This window comes from Bufo gargarizans, chromosome 10 (genome assembly GCF_014858855.1).
Source record: "Bufo gargarizans isolate SCDJY-AF-19 chromosome 10, ASM1485885v1, whole genome shotgun sequence".
NCBI classification, from domain to species: domain Eukaryota; kingdom Metazoa; phylum Chordata; class Amphibia; order Anura; family Bufonidae; genus Bufo; species Bufo gargarizans.
The window spans coordinates 132236096-132257263 of NC_058089.1; the positions used below are offsets into that span (position 1 = coordinate 132236096).

At 46.5% G+C, this 21168-nt stretch overlaps 1 protein-coding gene across 3 annotated transcripts in view; it reads left to right on the forward strand.

Annotated features, from left to right (window-relative positions):
* Positions 1 to 311: 311 nt before the first annotated feature.
* LOC122921021 (zinc finger protein ZFPM1-like) overlaps positions 312 to 21168 on the forward strand; it is an 85365-nt gene continuing 64508 nt past the window's right edge. For 2 of the 3 annotated variants that reach the window (XM_044270896.1, XM_044270895.1), the window contains exon 1: positions 312 to 937. In XM_044270896.1, coding sequence (XP_044126831.1) covers positions 898 to 937 — 40 coding nt within the window. In that variant the 5' untranslated portion in view covers positions 312 to 897. Of the gene's footprint in view, positions 938 to 12211; positions 12256 to 21168 lie in introns of those variants that run through there. The other variant, XM_044270897.1, reaches the window with a different exon arrangement.

The window sequence follows — 21168 nt, forward strand, 5'->3', positions numbered from 1 at the left end:
TTTTTATTCTGCCCCTTTTTGTAACGTTTTTAATCAATGTCCCTAATTAACAGCCGGAGTGTGAACATCCAGCCTGACAACACCAGCTTCGTTACTCTCCCAACACTCCTGTCCAAACTGTAAGGAGCGCTCGTGTAGGAGGATTGTCCACAGCACGCCTCCATAGCTCGTTTAGGCTAATATGAAAGTCCTCTATACTACTGCATTGTGCGTGCGTCATGACGTCGCAGGTTGGGCGGTGACATCTGGTGTGTGTACCAGTGGGAGGGTTTGCCTGCACCGCCTTCCTGACTGTGGCCACGCCCCGTTCAGAATGTTGCGGCCGCTTTGATACATTTTAGCGTTCCATTGAGAAAAAGTAGTGATCCCGGCGCGTCTTCTCCGGGGGAGGCTGAGAGCGGATCCGCCTGCTGCTGCCGCAGCGGTATCCTTCCGGCACCTGTTCTACAGCACCAGAACCCTGCCGATCGCTTGTCACTCTCCGTGCATAGCCCAGGACTGGACTTCTCTATATGACACCCGAATTGGGTCCAGGAGAGCCACCGCAGATTACACACCTGCAGGCGTTCCGCATGACACACAGGAGACGGGAGAGTTTGTGAGCTGGTGAGGGCACCTTGTTCTATGGACCCATGCCACAGGCTGGAGACGGTGAAATAACCCTGGTGAATGGGATCCCCTGGGCACTGACATGAGAGGCGGCACTGCCTGCTGACCATACCTTAATTCCTGGCAAATGCTCCTGCAATAAACTGTAGGAGGGGAACTTAGGGCACCTACCACCCCTGGCAGAAGAGCCCAGAACCCTTCCCCTAGCCTGAAGCTCCGTCTGCTGCCCAAGCAAAGGACTGAAGTGGGCATGAGGACTGTCTGACCCTCCCTGCCCATCCCAGAGAGATGTCCAGGCGAAAACAGAGTAATCCCAGGCAGATCAAACGTGAGTACAGTGCTGCTGACAGAAGCCTCAGGCTCTCCATTTCCTTGTATTGGTACCACCTACATGTGCCTATAAGTGGAAGCTTGTCCTGTGTATTAGCATCGCCCAGACTGACCGTGGGGAACTGGGCTCCCATAGAAGGCAGCTTGGTGCGTATAGACTTCACATCCCAGAGCATACAGGTTTGAGATCATACACATAAAGCAGTAGGGGCTTCTCCTTGCACTTGTGACTTGGGGGTGTCTTATAAAGTCAGGTAAGGACCCAACCTTGTGGGTGTTAGGTACTTGCTATCGATGAATTCTGATTGCCTGCCGTTTATCACATTGCAGGTATCTTGATTTTACGGTCTAGTTCTGATTGAGGGACTACAGCTCCCAGCTGGCCTGAAGGCTGCCATTGGCGTGTTTTACCTCTGCCAAGATTTGCCCCCTCCTCGGCAGATGCTTTTCAGTGGCTCAGTCTTCATGTTGTCCAGTAGTCTTGTCGCTGTAGCAGAAGGCGATGATGACCCCTGATTTACTGAGCGCTCAGTAAGTTGTCCACAGTACAGTGTGTCTACAAAGCACAACATGCGGTGGGCCACAGACTGCACATCACTTGCTTTTAGCGTCCCAGCTGCCTCTTATCCTTCTCTTTGGCCGGCTATTTATAACGTTTTCTCTCTGTTGGGCACAGTACACACTGCCTGACACGCTGATAAATATACTCTGATTATCACTTGTCAACACCAAGCGCCAATAAAAGGTGAGCCGTTTATAGCAGAGGTCTGCGAGTGTAATTTGTATTTGTGCAGTCTGTGTACCTAAGGTAAGCTGGCAGTGAGGCCTTCACACAATGGCACAAAGTTTATTTGGTGCCTGTTTAAACTATTGGTGGCTGTAGTGTATAGAGGCCGCCCAGATTTGTGCCCAGAGGGCAGTCTGTGAACCCTCCAGAGCCGTCTGTGGGAGATTTTGTAGTCTGTCATCTGCTTATAGTCATGTGTGCAGCTTCGTCATGTGGGCCATTAATAAGGCCATTTCATCACCCTGGGAATTCAGGCAGCTTGGAAATGTGGTGAGTCTCCTAAAGCTGTGCAGTGGCACGGTGCCCGCAGTCCAGTAACCTGATGTCATTCCTTATTATTAAATATTCAAAGGGCCCATATTCTTATTCATTATTAGTAACATTGAGATTGGAAAAGCTGCAGGATCCTATTGCTTCTCTATAGTGCCAGCATATTCCACAGTGCAGTGGACATCTGCTCATCACATCAGCCCCTGTTCCCCAGAGCTGACACTCTACTTCTCCTTTCGTTCCATGCTCTGTGACCTGAAGTTACAGATTTCCTCAGTGTGATAAAATCCCAGGTATCTGTGACTTCAGAGGATCTTTTGCCTGAATTTGACCTTTTCTCAACCATCATTATGTGCTTGTCACTAAAATGTCTGCTTTTGGTTAGGGTTTTGCTTTAAATTTTGTTGGTCTGCGACTGAATACAAGTCAAGTATTGTACAATAACATGCATATCCACCAGTCTCCATAGTGCTATGTGCTGGGGGGAACAATTTCCAAGTGAAAAGTCATTGCCATCCTTTCGGGCATCAGCCAGTGCATGCCCATGTAATAGGCAGATAGGGGTATTCCCATGAAGGATTGTTATGGCCTATGGCTTGGGTTGACCTCTGGGAAACACATTGGCTGTATTGCTGAATCATGGCTGTACTGTGAAAGAGCTGCAGCATCTGATTCCCACTTAGTGATGCCATATCCCAGCAATGTGCCATCCTTTACTATATTGGGAAAAGCTCATTTAATATTCTTTCTCTATGCTTGCATATAGTAATTGTCACCAGAGTAGGCTGCATCTAGTGCTATTGTGCTGTAGTGTCCTGTCTATAAGACCACACAACCCAGGAAAGTTTGGCACCAATTAAAAATATCTACCTGACGCCTGGAATGTCTGCGGGTTCAGGTACACATTAAATTGCATATCAGGAAGTTATGGACCTGATGGGACAACCCCCTGTAATATTGCCGCTCCGCCGGCGGTCCAGCTATGGGTGCTACATGTCCCCTGCAGAAAAATGAGCGTAGAAATAATTTGATGCTTATTCCTACACCTGCATTGGGTAAGAGAAGAGGCTCTTCCCTCCAGGGTGGCTGGCCTAATGTGACGACCCCTTCTTGACTCCACAGTTGGCAGGTACGTTGTGTAGATGGCTGCCTAGTGAACATGGCTTTCCATTTCTCAGTTGGCACAAGCTTGTGATTGTCCATTCAAAAACACGTTAGACAGATTTGCTAATCCTGTGTAATACTTAGACAGTGTAAACTTAAAGGGGCTGTCCAGCTTCTACCACAGTTTGTAAACTTCCATTCAAGGTCAGTTCCACCGCAGCAGCCAATCATTAGCCTCGGTGACGTGTCCCCAAGAGACACATCACTGTTAGGTCCCCTGCAGCTTGGGGACTGAGGCCAATGATTGGTTTACACACTGGGAATTCGAAAGAACAGGGCGGTGGAGAGCAGGTAAGTGACATTTGTATGTTCTGTGTTTTCTGGGACGTGGATAAAATTAAAGTAAAAGCTGGACACCCCTTTAAACCTAGTCTAAGGACTCTTGCACATGAACGTGTGCACCCTCTGGCCGTGCTGCGGGCCGCAATGCACGAACACCCACCGTGGGGCAGCTGCCGCGATCCAGCTGTTTCGCAAAAAGATAGGACATGTTCTATCTTTTTGCGGGACGATACCCCCACGGAAGCACTCTGTAGGGTTCCGTTCCGGATTTGCGCACCCATTTAAAGTGAATGGGTCCGCATCCATTATGCGGAATGCACACGGAACAGTGCCCGTGTATTGCGGTCCGAAATATGGCCACGGAGCGCACACGTTCGTGTGCAATAAGCCTAAAGATGCGTTAAAGGGAACCTGTCACCTCTACTATGCTACCCTCTCTGAGCGTTTCTAAATGTTCATTGTGTTACCCTAAACATATAAATTGCACTTTTAATTTAATTTGCAGACAAATTCAATATTATTATGCATTTTTGTACTTCCCGCCTTTTATGCAAATTAACAAGTCATATCTTGTGTGACCAGAGAAGTCATATTTTCAAGCTCTGACTCATCTCAGGTTAATTTGCATATGTATCAAATCAATATTTTTTATTTATTTTTTTACACAATAAAAGCACACAGAGCTATGGGGACTGGGTATTGCGGATGTGCTAGTGGCCATCCAGCAGCCCATGTCCTCTTCTCTATACCCTAAATCCCGGTGACAGGTTCCCTTTAAATGTATCAGTGTCTCGTGCTGTATGATGAACTTGTAGCGTCCTGCTAGATGTTAAGACATTTTGTGTAAATTTACACCCCCTATTAGTTGGCTTACTTGCTGCCCAAATGTTTTCACTCTTCAGGCCGTGCCCCTGCCCCTCCCCACTAAATCAAATTTTTGAGTTATTTAAACCCTCTGAATATGGCCTTTGTGTTTCATTTTCCACTGTGGCAAATTTGCTGCATCTCCCAAGCAAGGCCACAGAAAAGATTGGAGGAGGGCTTCACCATGACCCACTAATTAGGCTGGGAGATATTGGCAAAAATAAAATAATTTCAATTATTTTCCATTTAAGGGCCCCCCTTGTGTTTTTTTGTTTTGTTTTTTTCTTTCTACGTACTGTATACTAATGCTATGAGGGTACGGCCACCAACCTGTTTGTGTGCAATAGGTGGAGGGTATTGGTACAGTGGAGAGGAGGGGAAAGGCCCTTCTAGGGCCAGGACATTCTCATGCAGACCTTCATTCATGATTCAAGTCGCTGGAATCGAAGACGATTCCCTTTCTGCCACCACTCTCCCATACCACAAGTGCCAACATGAGTTAGCAGGACTGGAGCTGGGATCTGCCAGCTGTTGCAGCAGATCCTGGAATTAGGCCCTTCTTTTTCTCATGGAGGATGTGCTTTCCAAAGTCTGGCGCCATCTACAGAGAAGGAGAACATTGGCAGCTATCCTTTCATTCGCCGTACTCGTCCCCTGTGACCCCAGTGAGCAGCCAGAGGGAAAAAATTATATGACAATATTTAAAAAATAAAAACATTGTTGGGGACTAAAAGGGTTAATTTTGATTAATTGCCCAGCCCTAGCTGTAATCCAGTGGGGCTTTGGTTGAGTGTCCCACACATGGGGCTGAGATTAGTCATTTAATCGGTATGGGATAAATAATACAGTCCTGGGTTTTGGGTGATGTATCAGATCAAGTGAAGATCAGTCCCACTGGATTATTTAAATTTATTTTATTACATTTTTTAACACCTGCAAACATTTTAGTGATAATTCATGGTTTATGTATATTAGTTTATTGCTTGTTTTATATTTTCTAAAGAAACTTAGTGAAATAAATAATCCAGTGGCGCATGATCTCCACTTGGTCCCATAGATCTAAGCTGTAGAATACTACACTAGTAATGTGGTCTGGTTGCACACCAGGAGACAGCACCACATGGCTGATGCACACAATGTCACCACTGTTAGTGACACGATCGACCACTGAAGTGATTGTTGGTCCATGGGAGTAGCGATAAGTGCGACCTGCACGATCTCGGGTACCGTATTACAAAATGGTAGTCTTACTGATAATCATTTTTGGAATGCTCAGGTTTGAGTTCAGAATAAGATAATAATCGTTTGTGACCATATAGCCAAGGCAGATTTATGTACAAGTCTTGAATAAGGCTGCGTCTGTGATGAAATGTGTAATAGGATGGCCAGTGATTCATCCATGACGATTTCCGCGAAGGTCCGTGTATGGTCCCTGTGTCCATTTTTGCTCTCCATGTGTCATCCATGTTACAATTACATTGTCCAGCTTAAAATAAAATTTCAGAGCATCTCCTATGACTGGTCCGTGAAACATAGATGGTGTCCATCTTGGGTCCATGTTTTTCATGGACCAATAAGCTATAATGGGTGTGATGGATCCATAAACACAGATGAAAGAGAGCATGCTTCTGTGCTAAAACCACTGACTGTGCTAAACACTAATGTGGGGGGGAAAACACAATAAAATGAATATGTGGAGAAGACGGACAGCACACGCCCGTGGATCGGTGACGTGTGGATAAGGGCTTGTTCACACAACCATGATTGGAACAGCCAGGGAGAGGGAGACGCCCATTGGGAAACCCTCATCTCCTCCTCCCTGTACTGATTAGCATACTGAGCTGGAAAAATACAGGGGGCACAGTGTAGGAGCGATATTTTTAAAAATCTGGTTAGGGTGGCAGCATCAGGTATTTATCTCGATTAATAAAAAAACATGAACGGTCCTCTTTAAACTGAATAGATTGTCTTTGCAAAGAATATAGGCTACACTGATATTAATTTTACAAGATCACGCTGAACGCAAACACTGCGATAAGATGCCCAGGTTATACCAGCATGGTCCATATCACTATATACAAGATGATGTATGACTTATACCAGCTGTACATATATTATTATATACAGGAGATGCCCAGGTTATACCAGCTGTACATATATCATTATATACAGAAGATACCCAGGTTATACCAGCATGGTCCAAACCACTATATACAAGAAGATGTATAACCTATACGAGCTGTACATATATAATAATATACAGGAGATACCCAGGTTATACCAGCATGCTCCATATCACTATATACAAAAGATATATAACCTATACGAGCTAGACATATATAATTATATACAGGAGATACCCAGGTTATACCGGCATGCTCCATATCACTATATACAAGAAGATGTAATACTTCTACTAGCTGTACATAAACGCAACACTTTTGGTTTTCCTCCCATTTTGCCTGAGCTGAACTCAAAGATCAGAAACATTTTCTACAGACACAGAAGACCCGTTACTCTCAAATATTGTTCACAAATCTGTCTGGATCTGTGTCAGTGAGCACTTCTCCTTTGCCCAGATAATCCATCCCACCTCACAGGTGTGGCATATCAAGGTGCTGATTAGACAGCATGAATATTGCACAGGTGTGCCTTAGACTGCCCACAATGAAAGACCACTCTGAAATGTGCAGTTTGATCACACAGCACAATGCCACAGATGTCACAACGTTTGAGGGAGCGTGCCATTGGCATGCTGACTGCGGGTATATATACCAGAGCTGTTGCCCGTGCAATAAAAGTTCATTTATCTATCATAAGACGTCTCCAAAGGAGTTTCAGAGAATTTGGCAGAACATCCAACCGGCCTCACAACCGCCGATCAGGTGTAACCACACCAGCCCAGGACCTCCACATCCAGCATGGTCACCTCCATGATCGTCTGAGACCAGCCACCCGGACAGCTGCAGCAACAATCGGTCTGCATAACCAAAGGAACCGTCTCAGGGAAGCTCCTCTGCATGCTGGTCGTCCTCATCGGGGTCTGGACCTGACTGCAGTTCGTCGTCGTCACCGACTTGAGTGGACGAATGCTCACATTCGATGGTGTCTGGCACGTTGGAGAGGCGTTCTGTTCACGGATGAGTCCCGGTTTTCACTGTACATGACAGACGGCAGACAGCGTGTGTGGCGTCGTGTGGGTGAGCGGTTTGCTGATGTCAACATGGTGGATCGAGTGGCCCATGGTGGCTATGGGGTTATGGTATGGGCAGGCGTATGTTATGGACAACGAACACAGGTGCATTTTATTGATGGCATTTTGAATGCACAGAGATAACGTGACGAGATCCTGAGGCCCATTGTTGTGCCATTCATCCACGACCATCGCCTTATGTTGCAGCAGGATAATGCACGGCCCCATATTGCAAGGATCTGTACACAATTCCTGGAAGCTGAAAACATCCCAGTTCTTGCATGGCAGCATCCTCACCGGACAGGTCACACATTGAGCATGTGTGGGATGCTCTGGATCGGCGTAAAACTGTGCACATTTCAGAGTGGGCTTTTATTGTGGGCAGTCTAAGGCACACCTGTGCAATATTCATGCTGTCTAATCAGCACCTTGACATGCCACACCTGTGAGGTGGGATGGATTATCTCGGCAAAGGAGAAGTGCTCCCTAACACAGATTTCGACAGATTTGTGAACAATATTTGAGAGTAATGGGTCTTCTGTGTCTGTAGAAACCGTTTCTGATCTTTGAGTTCAGCTCATGCAAAATGGGAGGAAAACCGGAAGTGTTGCGTTTATTTTTGTTCAGTGTATATATAGGAGATACCCGGGTTATATCAGCATGGTCCATATCACTATATACAAGAAGATGTATAACTTATTAGGCTACATGCACGCAACTTCGTCATGTTTTGCGCTCCGCAATAAACTGATGTCAGGTGTGTGTGTGTGCCGCCCATTATAGAAAAGCCTATTCATGTCCGCAAACCAGACAAGAATAGGACATGTTCTATTATATATTTGTTGTACTTTGCTGGGCCATGGATGCTGACAGCACTTTGAGTGCTGTCCGCTTCTTTTGCGGGCCCGTTGAAATGAAACGGTTGTGTGCATGAGGCCTTCTCCGCAGTAAATTGGCGATGAAACAACCTCAGGCTTTTCCCGTTTACATTAGCTTTTTTTTTTTGGACTCTCCTCCAAGAGGATGAAGCGGGCGGCGGGAATATTGCATATACATACGGTCACATGTAACCTTATCTCCCCAGTCCAGATACATGGCGTTGATGGAGGCGGCCTGGACGCGGGGAGCTCATTACTCTGCTTGCCTTTATGCAGATTCTAGTGATGGGGGGAAGGGCTGATGTGAAAGGTGAGAAGCTACTTGTGCATCTTCTGAGGCCCCAGCTCCCACCCTGATGCTGGGCAGGATAAGAGCCAGGGCTGCGATCGGCAGGCAGATAAGCTTGAAATATCCTATTATGCAGTCACATCCTGATAGAATCAGTGTGTCGGGACAGGCCTGACTGCGAGATCTTATCTCCTGTGACTCTCACATTCATTGTATTAAAGGGATCACGTGTGTTTCAAAGTATTTCTTCAGAGATCTCGCAGCTGCTGCGATCTTATCTCCCTCTCAGCAGATATTACTTTGCAGCCAGCAGACATATAGGGCTTTCTTTTCCTGATGATGATTCTGAACATAGATAACGAGAAAATGCAAGATGAACTGGACTCTCGTTGTGGGAGCAGATGGTGGATTGGAAGTAGATTGCGGGCTGCAATAATAATTTTATGCTGCTAATCTTTTTGTGATAAGGGGGGTGGTGTCAGCCGTGTGATGTGTGTAGATGGCTGGGTGGTGGGGGTGACCTGCTTCTCCCAGAACTTTCTGACAGCCTTCCATGGGCATCTGTACCTTGTTTGCTCTGCAGAGATCCAGGCTGCAGATAAGGAGCTGATTTGAGGATGACAGAAATAACTGCCTGATAAAACTGCTTTATCTGACGGGGGAAGTAATTGCAAGCCTGAAGTTCTATCTACCTGTCTGGGTTTTTCCAGAAGCGATTATTAAATTGATAATAAATCTGAGTCTCTCCCTCTCTTTCCTCCCATTTTTCTCTCCCTTTCACTTCCCCAATCTCTTATCCCATTTCCCACTTCTACTTCCTCTGCACCTTTATTTTTTCTTCACACTCCTCCATTCATTTTCTCCCGAGCAGACTACTACTAGTGGTCGACAACATGTAAATAATCCATGTTGACCTAACCACTAGTTGTCAAGGAACTTTTTATGCAAGCGGGGAGAGGGTTAATGCGCCTCCCACGCGTTTTGTCTCACCAGATCTGCCAGGGAGGCGAGCAGCCACGCCGTCTGCCATTTCTGCTTCTCAAAGACTCAGCTGCTGAAATACAATACTGATCTTCAACTTGATAACCGTACGGTTCTTATGATGAGATACAAAGCAGGTACGGTGCAGCCAGGCTGGAGTCCCTCGGCAGGTACCATCTGCCGGATAAGGACTAGTCATGTACCCAGGTGGTATCAGGACTTGACCCCCCCGTAATGTAGAAAGCCATAATGCAGTTTTCAATGACTTTATTTTTCAGCCTGTTCGTCTTGATGTCCTTGGCATCCTAATCCGCTGTGTTTGCTCATAAAACACCCTCCTATGAGGTCTACTAATGTCCGATGGGAAACATGGCCATCACAGGGGTTCACATGGACGGTCCATCATTCTGGTCATGATGCCTTTGTCATTGGTTCTGATCTAACTGATGGAATCAGGGGGCACCTGTACTTCACAATGATGTATGATGAAGTTCTTACATCTGATTAACGTCTCACACCGGGACTTCTCTTTTGAAACTCAGAATTTAGAAGAATTTTATCAACTGGTTAAAGAAGACCTCTCCCCGCTCCTGACACGCCTGTTTTAATAGCTCCATGCATTCCCCAAGTAATACCATCTCTGGAACATCCATATGACTGTATGTTCTGCCATTTCTTTAATATTTCTATTAGAAGTTATGAATGAATTGCTAGCTGTCTGCAGTAAGGGTCCAGAGGGGTGTTACCAGTTGGGGGTATGTCACTGCACAGTCTGATAATGGCAACACTGATTGGGTAGAGTCAGTCTGTGCAGGTACACCCCCAACTGGTTACCGGCCAAAATGTGAGACAACTCAGGTTTGCGTAAAAGGATTTGAGCAAGTTGAAATCCAGCATGTCTGAGCTTTCTCTCCACGGAAATTAGCCCATACTCATTAGATGGTTGGTTGATCCTAGATCAATGGGTGCATTGGACCAACATGCATGTGATGTGTAGGATCTAGGGATGATCAAATCGATGTCTCATTATCTAAGAGTTCTTGACCTGTGAGGAGTTGTCCCTGCATGCTCCCATCTGCCTCTTGATGAGTGAGCGCAGAGGCTCCACTTTGGGAACAGCTACTGCTCATGGAAATGTACTTGCGCATGTGCAGTCACTGTGTCCCTCCAGTAGCAGAAGAACAATTAGTTCTGCACTTGTGAGGAGATGTACAGGCAAGTGAGCGCTTCTTGACCTGCCTGTGCATCTCCTCACAAGTGCAGAACTAACGAGAACAATCCGTTTCTTCACCCCTTTCACAAAGATGTGACGAGGACAAGTCTCCTTTCTTGTGAGCCTATGAGGAACCAACTCGCTATCTGCATCAGTATCTACACCCTGTCCTGAATAGTTGGGGATTGTGAGCATTGATGGACCTGACAGAAATCAGAAGGGAATAGATTGTTCTCCGTACTGCAGCCTAAGGTCATCCTTCAGCAGTCACTATAATTCAGCCTCGTGTCGGTCCTTGTACGTTCTCTTGAGAATCTTGTATCGTCTAGCTCTATGTGTGAAGAGTTTTCTGTGTCTGGGTAGGTGAACGCTGTGATGTCACTTCCTATGAACGCACAGTGGCATGGTCCTCATCCTGTGGTGCCACCACTCTTGTCTGTGGGGGCCGGTTTTGGCCGCTGTCCGCCCGGCACAGGAGGTAGCGGGGCTCCGTTTCCATGTCCTTTGTTCTTATTGTTGTCAGTTAGATGCAGCAGATAAGAGCTGGGAACTGATCAGACCGGAGATTGCAGCCCAGGACCTTTTCTGTACTAAGAATGGGTTTGTGCTTTTTAATGTTATCCCTTTCAGAGCAGGACTCTGTGTAAATGGATTACAGTTGTGAGGAAGCCAGAGGTCAAGCTGCACTTGACTATATCTGATATGCTCAGACCTATGTGGATATGTAGTTCCTGTAGGTTGGACTTGAGCTGATGACCCGACGCTGCAGGGCAGCTATAGTAGTCACTAGACCTTAATGGAAAGCACCCATAGAGAGAATGTGTACAGGTGCTTAGTGGCTCTAGGAGAGCGGGCCCCAGAGAAATCTCCCTTCCTCGCATGGAGAGGCGTGATGTCACTGTGGCTGTCGCATGGAGAGGCGTGATGTCACTGTGGCTGTCGCATGGAGAGGCGTGATGTCACTGTGGCTGTCACATGGAGAGGCGTGATGTCACTGTGGCTGTCACATGGAGAGGGGTTATGTTGCCTCCTGTATATGAGAACACTCCTAATATTCTATACATGTGAATACCAGGCTATGGAGGCTCCTACATGCTCCATAGTAATGTGGGCCCTGCACCATCGGAGCTTGCAGTCTAACGACTGAAACAATGCTGCGTGTGGATATCTGATCAGGGTTTTATATCTTCCTGCTTCCTTTCTTCTCATTGTGCAGCGTGTGTACAGATCTTGGCGGCTGATAGTGATATACGTGTCCCTGCACCTGCATGCTCCTGCCCTCATGTACAAGCCAGGGGTTAGGGCAGTCTTGATCCATGAACTCGTTTAGCTGCTGCCCAGCGGCCACATAGGACCCTCCGATACCTTGAAATTGGCGCACTGAAAAAATGTCAGGTATGACTATCCTACAGGTACGAGTGTGTCTGTATGAGCTTTCCTGTCACGTCTGTTCTGAAGAGTTGCCGTTCATTGCATATGTCTTGTTCACACAGACACGTTCCCGTAGGTTGGACCGTTAGCGCCGAGCCCGAGGGTGTACATACCAGGACTCAGTGTGTAGGAGCCAGTTAGACCAATCTAGGGGCCAACATGATGTTTTCATAGACTACAACTCGGTGGGGATCACTTACTACAATCGTCTCGGCTGTTATTTCCTTAAAAACATTTTCTCTCGGGTCCTTTTTGCGACTAGTACGGGTGTTTTTAGAGTTCCCTCACCACATGGGAGTGGCAGGCCGACACATTTACAGATTTTTACTACTCCAGGTGCACATACTGCCGGAGGAGTGCTTTACTTATGATCGTCAGAAATTGGGTGAATCCTCCGACAGAGGGAAATCAAAGACCACCACCCAAAGCTGAGCTTTTTTAGATGCACGAGAGGCGCTCTTTGTCCAGCCATGCCATAGGGGCAGCATATGCAGCTCTTAGGATTTCCATCTCCTCGTGGATTGTGCATACTGTGGGCTCTATACTACAATAAGGCTTCTTTCAAATGTCTGTGACAAGGCGGTTCATTCCTGATGAATACGTTGTTTGGGCCATGTGTCCGCTTTTTGCCTTCCTTATGTCACTGCTAGGCTGAAAATTGTTTTTTATAGCATCTCCTAGCAATTGCAATGCATCCATGTTGTAGGCTTGGTTTTCATGACTAGACTGTGTGTGTGAAAGATCTGTACTCGTGGGCCATAATAGGGCATTCTTCCATAGTATCACCAACGACCCACCGTCCATGGAAAACCACTGATGTCTGAACGCACATGTTAGGCTTCTTTCACACTGGCGTTTTGGCTTTCCGTTTTGTGAGGTCCGTTCAGGGCTCAGCGGCCCAAAACGGATCAGTTTTGCCCTAATGCATTCTGATTGGAAAAGGATCCGCTCAAAATGCATCAGTTTACCTCCGATCCGTCTCCATTCTGCTCTGGAGGCTGCTTGCACCATTTATGTGTCCGTCTGACGAAACTGAGCCAAACGGATCCGTTCTGACACACAATGTAAGTCAATGGGGACGGATCCGTTTTCTATGACACAATCTGGTACAATAGAAAACGGATCCGTCCCCCATTGACTTCAATGGTGTTCAAGACTGATCCGTCTTGGCTGTGTTAAAGATAATACAAACGGATCCGTTCTGAACGGATGCAGACGGTTGTAATATCTGGATGCGAGTGTGACAGTAGCTGGTGAGTAGGTGTGTGCTGTCTGTGGAGGCCATGATTCACTGAAGTGAGGAGGAGACCGCGCAGAGGGTCCTCGTGAGGGTCCTTTCTCTCCATTGAGGACATAGGCTGATGTAAATTCACACAAGGACTATTGACTCCCGTTACTTGATGTCAGAACTGTCGCCCCTTGGTTGATATTGGGGTTACTCCTCCATAAAGCCCACTCCTGTATAGAACCTGTTCTTCCCTCGTGTTACACAGGCTGTGATGGACCAGAACCCCTGGATCCCTGGGGGCTCCTGAGATGAACTGTGGCTTTCATGTTCCTTTTACTGTGACCCCGCCAGTTGGTTTTGTAAAGTTCAAGTTAACCCTAAAAAGCCGAAGTTTAAACAAAGGAGAAGAGGAAGCTGAAGTCGGGTCTGCCCGGGGGCCGCTCGGCCTGTTTTTCCTCTCTGCTCAGGCTCTTGACTAGATGTGAATTTCAGATAAGTTCCATGGTCTGATCTGCTCCCTGATAAAGATCTCCCCGGCAGATAAAGGCCCTTATCTCCAGCAAGCAGACTGGAGAGGGATTCAGCAATAATAACAATCAGTGAATAGAAGCAAAGACACCAGGGCTCCGCTCTGCCGGTCACTGCCTGGCCATGATTAATGCCATCCTCTGGCTTATCAGCGGGGGAGGTGATTGATGGGGGTGGGGGCTGTGCCCTACTTTGCATACATGTGTATATGTGCATCATATGTCTTTGTAGCTTCCTTATCCCATTACTCTGGTGGAGGGGAGACAATGGTACCTACCTAGATTCCTCATACAGATAGCTGCTCGGCTTCTTGGTTGGGCCCTTGCCTTGGTGTAGAGCAGGAGTGGTGGTCCCTAGAGCTGAATTTTGGCTTTTCCTGCTTTTGACCACTATGAACGTCGTTTCGTGGTTGTTTTTAAAGTGCACTAAACAAATGTGAAAGAAATTGCCCAAATCTCTGTCTAGTGGTGAGTGATGAACATGTGTATGGATCTTAACATGCAGACGGGTAGATCGTGTGCTAACGTATGAAAAAAGAGTAAGTGCGGCTTCCGAAAAATGTGCCAGCCTTTATTATTTAGTGCAAATTAAAACCCATGAATAAGGGTCATCACTGCTAGACCTGAAATGCGTAGACATTGTGTTCATACTGGATTTTAATTTGCACTAAATAATAAAGGCTATCCCATTTTTCGGAAGCTGGACTTACTCTTTTTTCGTTTTGGATTCGTGTGCTCTGTTCCCAGCACCGTCCGTGCTTCGGTTTGTGACTTAATATAGGTGAGCTTAGCTGCTATTTCTCTTTTGCATGTGCTATTATTTGTTTGAGGAGAAAATATGTCCTTGATGTGCCAAGGTATTTTGCATAGTGATGGTCGGATCCCTCGTAAGTTATTGTGAATGTGTACAGGCCGTTTTGGGCCTTGTTCACGTTTTTCATGTTTTACATCTGCAAAGGTCCAAGTTCAGGATGTGTTCTCAGTGTTTGATCCATGAAATATTATATATACACTCACCTAAATAATTATTAGGAACACCATACTAATACGGTGTTGGACCCCCTTTTCCCCTCAGAACTGCCTTTTATTCTACGTGGCATTGATTCCACAAGGTGCTGATAGCATCTTTAGAAATGTTGGCCCATATTGATAGGATAGCATCTTGCAGTTGATGGAGATTTGAGGGATGCACATCCAGGGCACGAAGCTCCCGTTCCACCACATCCCAAAGATGCTCTATTGGGTTGAGATCTGGTGACTATGGGGCCATTTTAGTCCAGTGAACTCATTGTCATGTTCAAGAAACCAATTTGAAATGATTGGAGCTTTGTGACATGGTGCATTATCCTGCTGGAAGTAGCCATCAGAGGATGGGTACATGGTGGTCATGAAGGGATGGACATGGTCAGAAACAATGCTCAGGTAGCCCGTGGCATTTAAACGATGGCCAATTGGCACTAAGGGGCCTAAAGTGTGCCCAGAAAACATCCCCCACACCATTACACCACCACCACCACCAGCCTGCACAGTGGTAACAAGGCATGATGGATACATGTTCTCATTCTGTTTACGCCAAATTCGGACTCTACCATTTGAATGTCTCAACAGAAATCGAGACTCATCAGACCAGGCAACATTTTTCCAGTCTTCAACAGTCCAATTTTGATGAGCTTGTGCAAATTGTAGCCTCTTTTTCCTATTTGTAGTGGAGATGAGTGGTACCCGGTGGGGTCTTCTGCTGTTGTAGCCCATCCGCCTCAAGGTTGTGCGTGTTGTGGCTTCACAAATGCTTTGCTGCAGACCTCGGTTGTAACGAGTGGTTATTTCAGCCAACGTTGCTCTTCTATCAGCTTGAATCAGTCGGCCCATTCTCCTCTGACCTCCGGCATCCACAAGGCATCTTCGCCCACAGGACGGCCGCATACTGGAGGTTCTTCCCTTTTCACACCATTCTTTGAAAACCCTAGAAATGGTTGTGCGTGAAAATCCCAGTAACTGAGCAGATTGTGAAATACTCAGACCGGCCCGTCTGGCACCAACAACCATGCCACGCTCAAAATTGCTTAAATCGCCTTTCTTTCCCATTCTGACATTCAGTTTGGAGTTCAGGAGATTGTCTTGACCAGGACCACAACCCGACATGCATCGAAGCAACTGCCATGTGATTGGTTGACTAGAGAATCGCATTAAATGAGAAATAGAACGGGTGTTCCTAATAATTCTTTAGGTGAGTGTATATTACACACCAATGTTTTCTCAGTTGTCTATTCAATGGCCCAGTAAATCACGGCTGTGCTTAGTGCAGCTGCTCAGCCCCATTCAATTGAATAGGACTGATGGGGCAGCACGTAGGCCACATGACCAATGTACAGGGACATCGCCGGCCTAGGAAGAGGCCCAAGCGCTCTTGAGGTGATCAGCAGAGGTCCTGGGAGTCGAATCCCCACCATCTTTTATATTTATGACTTATGCTGAAGATCGGTCACCAGTATCATATTCATATTCCCTTTTAATGTGTCCGTATTCAGTCCAGGTGCCTTTGATTGTATAAAATGGACAGAACCCAGAATTTGCTGTCTGGGTCTGTTGTGCTGACCAGCCGGTCCATATTACGGCACCTCTGTATGCTGCTGATAGTGACGTGTGTTTTACAGACTCGGCCTCCCCTAGAAGCATTTCCAGAGCAAAATGCAGAGCCCTAGGGAGACCCTTTATGGCGGCACCATTCAGACGCCATCCACATCACCTTTCTGTTCACGTAAGGCTGTCGCCGCCATCGCCTGTACCTTTAGGGAGAGAATCTCTTCATCCTCACTGGATCCTGGTAGCTTTGCCATGTAATCTGTACACAGCCACTTCCTCAGTCTTGGGACCGGGTTTGGCTTAAGATGCACAAGGGACTGGAAGCAAAGCTAGCTCGGCGTTCTCAGATTATCACCAATGTGAAGCACACTTCCTGCCAGAGACGTTTGGGATCAGAATTGGGAGCAGTTAGATGACATTAGCAGACGTCCTGAGCTCTCTGGCCCAGGTACATGGGGATGTCTGTTAATGCGTTTACTGTTCAGCTGCAAAGAGGGAAATATTCTGAGAAGCTTGTGTTCCCGACCCCGCGCAGAGCACCAGATGGAAGCACAACCCTGCCGTTCTCTCCTGTCCAGTCAAACCTACTGAATTATTCATCATTCCAGCAGTTGTTCAGAAGAGCAATGCATGTAAAATGCATAAAATGGGCAAAATTGCAACCTTGTATTCCTTCTTATAGGAAGTGATCAGCTACTTGTGAACTGTTGGGGCCATTTATCAAACTGGTGTAAAGTAGAACTGGCTTAGTTGCCCATCAGATTCCTCCTTTCATTTTTGACAGCTCCTTTGGAAAATGAAAGGTGGAATCTGATTGGTTGCTTTTGGTAACTAAGCAAGTTCTACTTTACACCAGTTTGATAAATGACCCCCAAGTGTTTAATTTCAAGCAGACTAAACGTATCGCACATTTAGGCCTCTTGCACACGAATGTGTGCTGCAGTCCGCAAATTGTGCTTCGCATGCACGGGCACCAACCATGCGGATCACAACCTCGCGATCTGTCCGTTCCACAAAAAGATAGGACAAGTTCTATTGTTTTGTGGAACGGAAGCACAGAATGGAACCCCACGAAAGCATGGAACGGTGGTTCCGTTCTGCACCGCATCTCCAGATTTGCGGAACCATTCAAGTGAATGGGTCTGCATCCATGATGCGGAATGCACATGGCCGGTGTCCCGTGTATTGCAGGCCGTAATATGGCCACAGGGGACACACACTCGCACTATGCCTGTAGTCTCTTGACAAGTCTCCCTGGGCATTTAGGTTACACAGGTGGCGACTTCTCTTGTGGTTGTCGGTGACTTGAGACTTTGGTCCGCAGTCGTTTATCTGCTCAATTTGCTTGACTGAATGCAAGTGTCACTGGAGCACCCCAAAGTCATATCAATAGCGAACCGTTCACCGAGGAAATTGGCATGTTTAGCGTGTGTCTGCACTACATGACTATAGCGCGATACTGCAGAATATGTCAGCTACGCCAGATATATACTATACTGTGTGGTGGTGATTTCTAATGTCGTCATTGCATATTTACAGTACTGTGTGGCATTATGCTGGTGTCACGTGCGTATACACACTGCTATGGAATATGTTGGCGCCATATATGCAGTACTGTTGAATATGTCGTCACCAGATATATACTATACAAAACTGTGATCGCCATATAAATGTGACGTGAATTCTGATATCATGTAATCTGCTGTCGCCCTATGTCACCTTCAGAGCTGTAAGTAATTTCCTGATCTGGCCATACAAAGGCAATGCTGCAGAACATGTTGGTGCTATATACATATTTAGTGCGAGCGCGTTGTGGAATACGGAGATATTTACTAAGTTAAATCTGCCAAAATACTGCTGCACGCACCTTGTACCAAACGTTTTTTTGCACATCACTAGACGGTTTTCACAAATATCTAATAAATGAGGAGCCTTAAAATGTGTCAAAATTCACTAAGATTTTGGTGCAAATATTGGTCTAATGTAAGCCAACCCGGAGGCGTCACAAGAAGATGTCTAACTTATGCGCCTGTCCCGTGGTTATGGACGCGGCACATCTTCTGCCTGGTCTAGTTAGAAGCTAGATCGAAATTTAAGTAATAATACGCCCCCCTTGTTGCCGATAATCTATATCGCCCTCCGCTGTGAAACTCTTTTGCCCCAGCGGCTTCCCGCTGGCAGCGTGTAGGGTTAACGTGCTGTATCAACGCAAATGGCAATAAGTAATCTCCTTGATTTTCTAAATACACTGGATGCTTATTCACTCTCGCGGTCGTCTCGCAGCCTTGTGTCCCTCTGGCTCGAATCAGTCTCCCTGATAAAGCAGAAAGTTGAACCGGCCCCATTACTGAGCTGTGATGGTTGCATCGATAAGGCCTTGATAATGGCGGAGATAGGCAGGCCTCGGCAGCCAATCTCTCTGCTGTTCCTCCTATTAACATTCCCCACCAGCGCTCGGCCTGGGAGCTGCCTATCTGCTCCGTTTCCACTCCTCCACCAGATAAGGCTGGAAACACTGACTTCATAGCTCACTGATTAAAGTGTCTGGCTTTCTTGATAATACACAGATAAATTATGTTTTTCAAAGAGAGGTAAGGAAAGGGAGTGAAATAAAATAAAAAGGACATTTTTTTTCCATTTTGCCTGATATAGTGTAAGAATCCGCCCTCCCCTCCCCCACTATAACCCCCTGCACTGAAAATGCTGATTCTAATACGCTGAATGCACCATTGATAGACCCCCCCCCCCCCCCAGCTCATTATTTATATGGCACCAGGATTTTTGCCGTATAGAGAAAATATTTGCTCCTTTTGGCCCCTGCACCAAAAGAGCTTACACTCTAATCAGCTGAGTAAATGGAAGTGCTGAATGATGTAATCGTCCCTCCGCTTTCCAGGAGCTGATTTGTCCCCTTTTTCTGGAAAGCTGGGTGGCAATATGGCCCCCAGTACAAGTTGTGGACCAATGCTGATCAGAAAGTACAAGACAGAAGGGGAAGAATCGTAAATGTTTGGGCACAATTTCTGCATGTCTCATCTGATGATAGATGGGTGATACTCTTATTAGGATTCTGCCAGGAAACCGTAATCGCCAGCTGTGCCTCAGCCCTTGTCATGATGGATGGCTGACTCCTCTCCGTGTTTCTTGCTTTCCCTCCATCTTCATTTGCCTTGCGAGCCATGTCAGCTGAGCAAGCCCTTTCGATTTTTAACTCCTTTCTTTTAAACCATTTGCATAATGTCGCACCTCCACATAACGCTGCACTGGGCACCGACTCCCCATGAAGACGGTCGTAGACGTCAAGATTAGAATTGGTGATCTGAAGTTCTACGTTAAGGGATTTTCCAGGCTTCTGATATTGATAGGTCATTAATATCCGATCAGTGGACGCCCAACACCCCGCACCCCCAATGATCAGTTGTTCCCTGGAGGCCCTGGCACTGGAGCTAGCACATTGAATGAATCGGTAGCACAGCGCTGCTCAAACTGCAGTGGCCATGCCGGGTTACTGCAGCTGAAGCTAAAGTGAATGGCAGCTGTGCTTCCTTTTCCATTCAAATTGCTAGGTCCAGCGCTGGAAGCTGCAGGAAATAGATGATTGTGGGGGTACCAGATGTGCAGAGGACAGGGGTTTTCCAAGACCTAAATACTGATGACCTATCCCAGGAATCGGCAACCTTTGTCACCCCAGCTGCTGTAAAACTACAACTCCCAGCATGCACACTTACTCTGCTGTTCTTTTAACTCCCATAGAAGTATAAGAAGTATTCTGGGAGTTGTAGTTTCAGAACAGCTGGAGTGCCAGAGGTTGCTGATCCCTGCACTATCCTCTGGTTAGGTCATCAGTATCTGATCGGTAGGTGTCTGACACCCGGGTAGCACTGGGAGAAGGCCACGCTGCTCACAGTAGTGCCACTGCCTTCTCAATCAGCCGAGTGGGGGTCCCAGGTGTCAGACCCCCACCAATCAGATACTGATCACTAGTGTTGAGTGAAGCGAGCTTCAGATGCTTCATCCGAAGTCACTTCATTCAAAACTTCGGAATAATACTGTACAGAGATGCATCTCCATACAGTATTAGAATGTACGGGCTCCGACGAGCCAAAGTCGTGCATGACTTCGTTGAATAACTTTGGTAGTTGATTTTAAAGCTGAAAACCACTTTAAAACGTAAAACTGAACTCTGCTTAAGTTCCGACTGGTACCTCAGAACCGAAGCCAAGTTCGGTTTCAAGTTTTAAAGTGTTTTTCCACCTTAAAAATCAACTACCGAAGTTATTCAACGAAGTCATGCACGACTTCAGCTCGTCGGAGCCCATACATTCTAATACTGTACGGAGACTAATCTCTGAACAGTATTTTTCCGACTTCAGATGAAGCAACCAAAGCTCACTTCGCTCAACACTAGTGATGACCTATCCAGAAGACCGGTCATGATTATTTGAGTTCTGACCAGTGGGAATGACTGTTTTACATCCTTTGAGAGCTCATTCATGAAGTGCTGGCCATTGCACAACCTGTAGGTGTTTTCACCCAGCC